The 1,316-nt window shown below is 46.1% G+C and overlaps 1 protein-coding gene across 1 annotated transcript in view; it reads right to left on the bottom strand.

The window, feature by feature from the left end:
- Nucleotides 1–1,316, bottom strand: part of LOC113214574 (heat shock 70 kDa protein-like) — a 44,100-nt gene that overhangs the window by 26,359 nt on the left and 16,425 nt on the right. Inside the window, exon 2 of the mRNA XM_052271797.1 lies at nucleotides 160–375. Coding sequence (XP_052127757.1) covers nucleotides 160–358 — 199 coding nt within the window. The 5' untranslated portion in view covers nucleotides 359–375. The remainder of the gene's footprint in view (nucleotides 1–159; nucleotides 376–1,316) is intronic.

Below are 1,316 nucleotides of genomic sequence, written 5' to 3'. Positions count from 1 at the left end.
GGAGTGGGGGAGAAGTGGGGGGCAGGCGGGGAGGAGTTCGGCGCCTTTCCACCTTCCGTTTTTGTTCTTCTTGCTTCCGCTCCGCGCTCCATTGGAATACCCTATACGATCCTATTCTTTGAAAGCATTTTGAAGTTCAGTGCCAAAGCCATTACGTACCTTGGATCGTGTTGGTTGCATTCCTCGTTGCTTGCGAGAGGGCGGCGTCGCCGACCAGCGGCTCGTTCTCGCCATCCACAAACGCGACGCAGGATGGAGTAATCCTCTTCCCGAAATCGTTTGCAATAATTTCGACCTTGCCATTGACGACAACAGCCACGCAGGAATACGTCGTACCAAGATCTATCCCAATCGACATGGTGATGGAAACTTGAGCTGAAAACAGTGAAGCAGCACAAAAGCGTTCTCGATCAGTAAAACGAGAAGGCACGCACGGAAAAAAAAGACTTGGTTGTGGGGATCAGTTCTGTTTGGTAGGCTAAATTCGATAGCTGGAATCGAGAATCCGATACTCACAAGCAGAAGTTGGTTGACACGACCGGACACTTGTACGAAGAGAGCCATGCTGGAGTTTGTTCTCTTCGTAGAAGTGTCCGGTCGTGGCAACCAACTCCTGCTCGTGAGTATCGGATTCTCGATTCCAGCTATCGAATTTAGCCTACCAAACATAATTGATCCTCAGGACGGAGTCGTTTTTTTCCGTGCGGGAGGGAGACCGGGGTACTATGAACATGGGGCACGATGATCATTTTGAATTTACGCGCCAATGGTGTCACCGCCCGCCACGAACCTGTAAGACGTTGATAGGGGGGTGTGCCAGCGGATGTTTTTATCGAGAGCGCGTAGTCGCACGGCGCGAAAGACGAGGAAGGGAGATATTCACAAATTTGAAGCGAGCAATTTTGGTAGATCGGGCATAAAATTATTCGGGATATTTTTTGGGGGAGCCGAATGCTGAGTCCTACAGTGCAAGAGACGTTTTCCCTGCCTTCTGTTACCTTCTTACTATGAAATACGACTGGACGCGATTTTTCAGATCACCTTAGGTTAACTCAGGCCTCTTTAGATCATAAAGTTGCCTTTTGGGGGAACGATGAGCACTTTTTTTCGGGGTACCATGATGATCATGCATGTTTTTCAATAATTTTATCTCAGCTTTAACATAGAGTGGCAATTTAAATCTTAGTAAGAGATCCTCAAACCTAACACATTACATGACTAACCTCTCTATAAGATTTTTGCATACTTTACTAAATTAAACTTGTTAGAATAGATTTAACCCATTGGAATATATTTAAAGTAATATCACTTATTTC

This window comes from Frankliniella occidentalis, unplaced genomic scaffold (genome assembly GCF_000697945.3).
Source record: "Frankliniella occidentalis isolate FOCC.00 unplaced genomic scaffold, Focc_3.1 Scaffold173, whole genome shotgun sequence".
NCBI classification, from domain to species: domain Eukaryota; kingdom Metazoa; phylum Arthropoda; class Insecta; order Thysanoptera; family Thripidae; genus Frankliniella; species Frankliniella occidentalis.
Note: the sequence above shows the minus strand (reverse complement) of the source record. Positions and strands in the feature narration are given on the sequence as shown.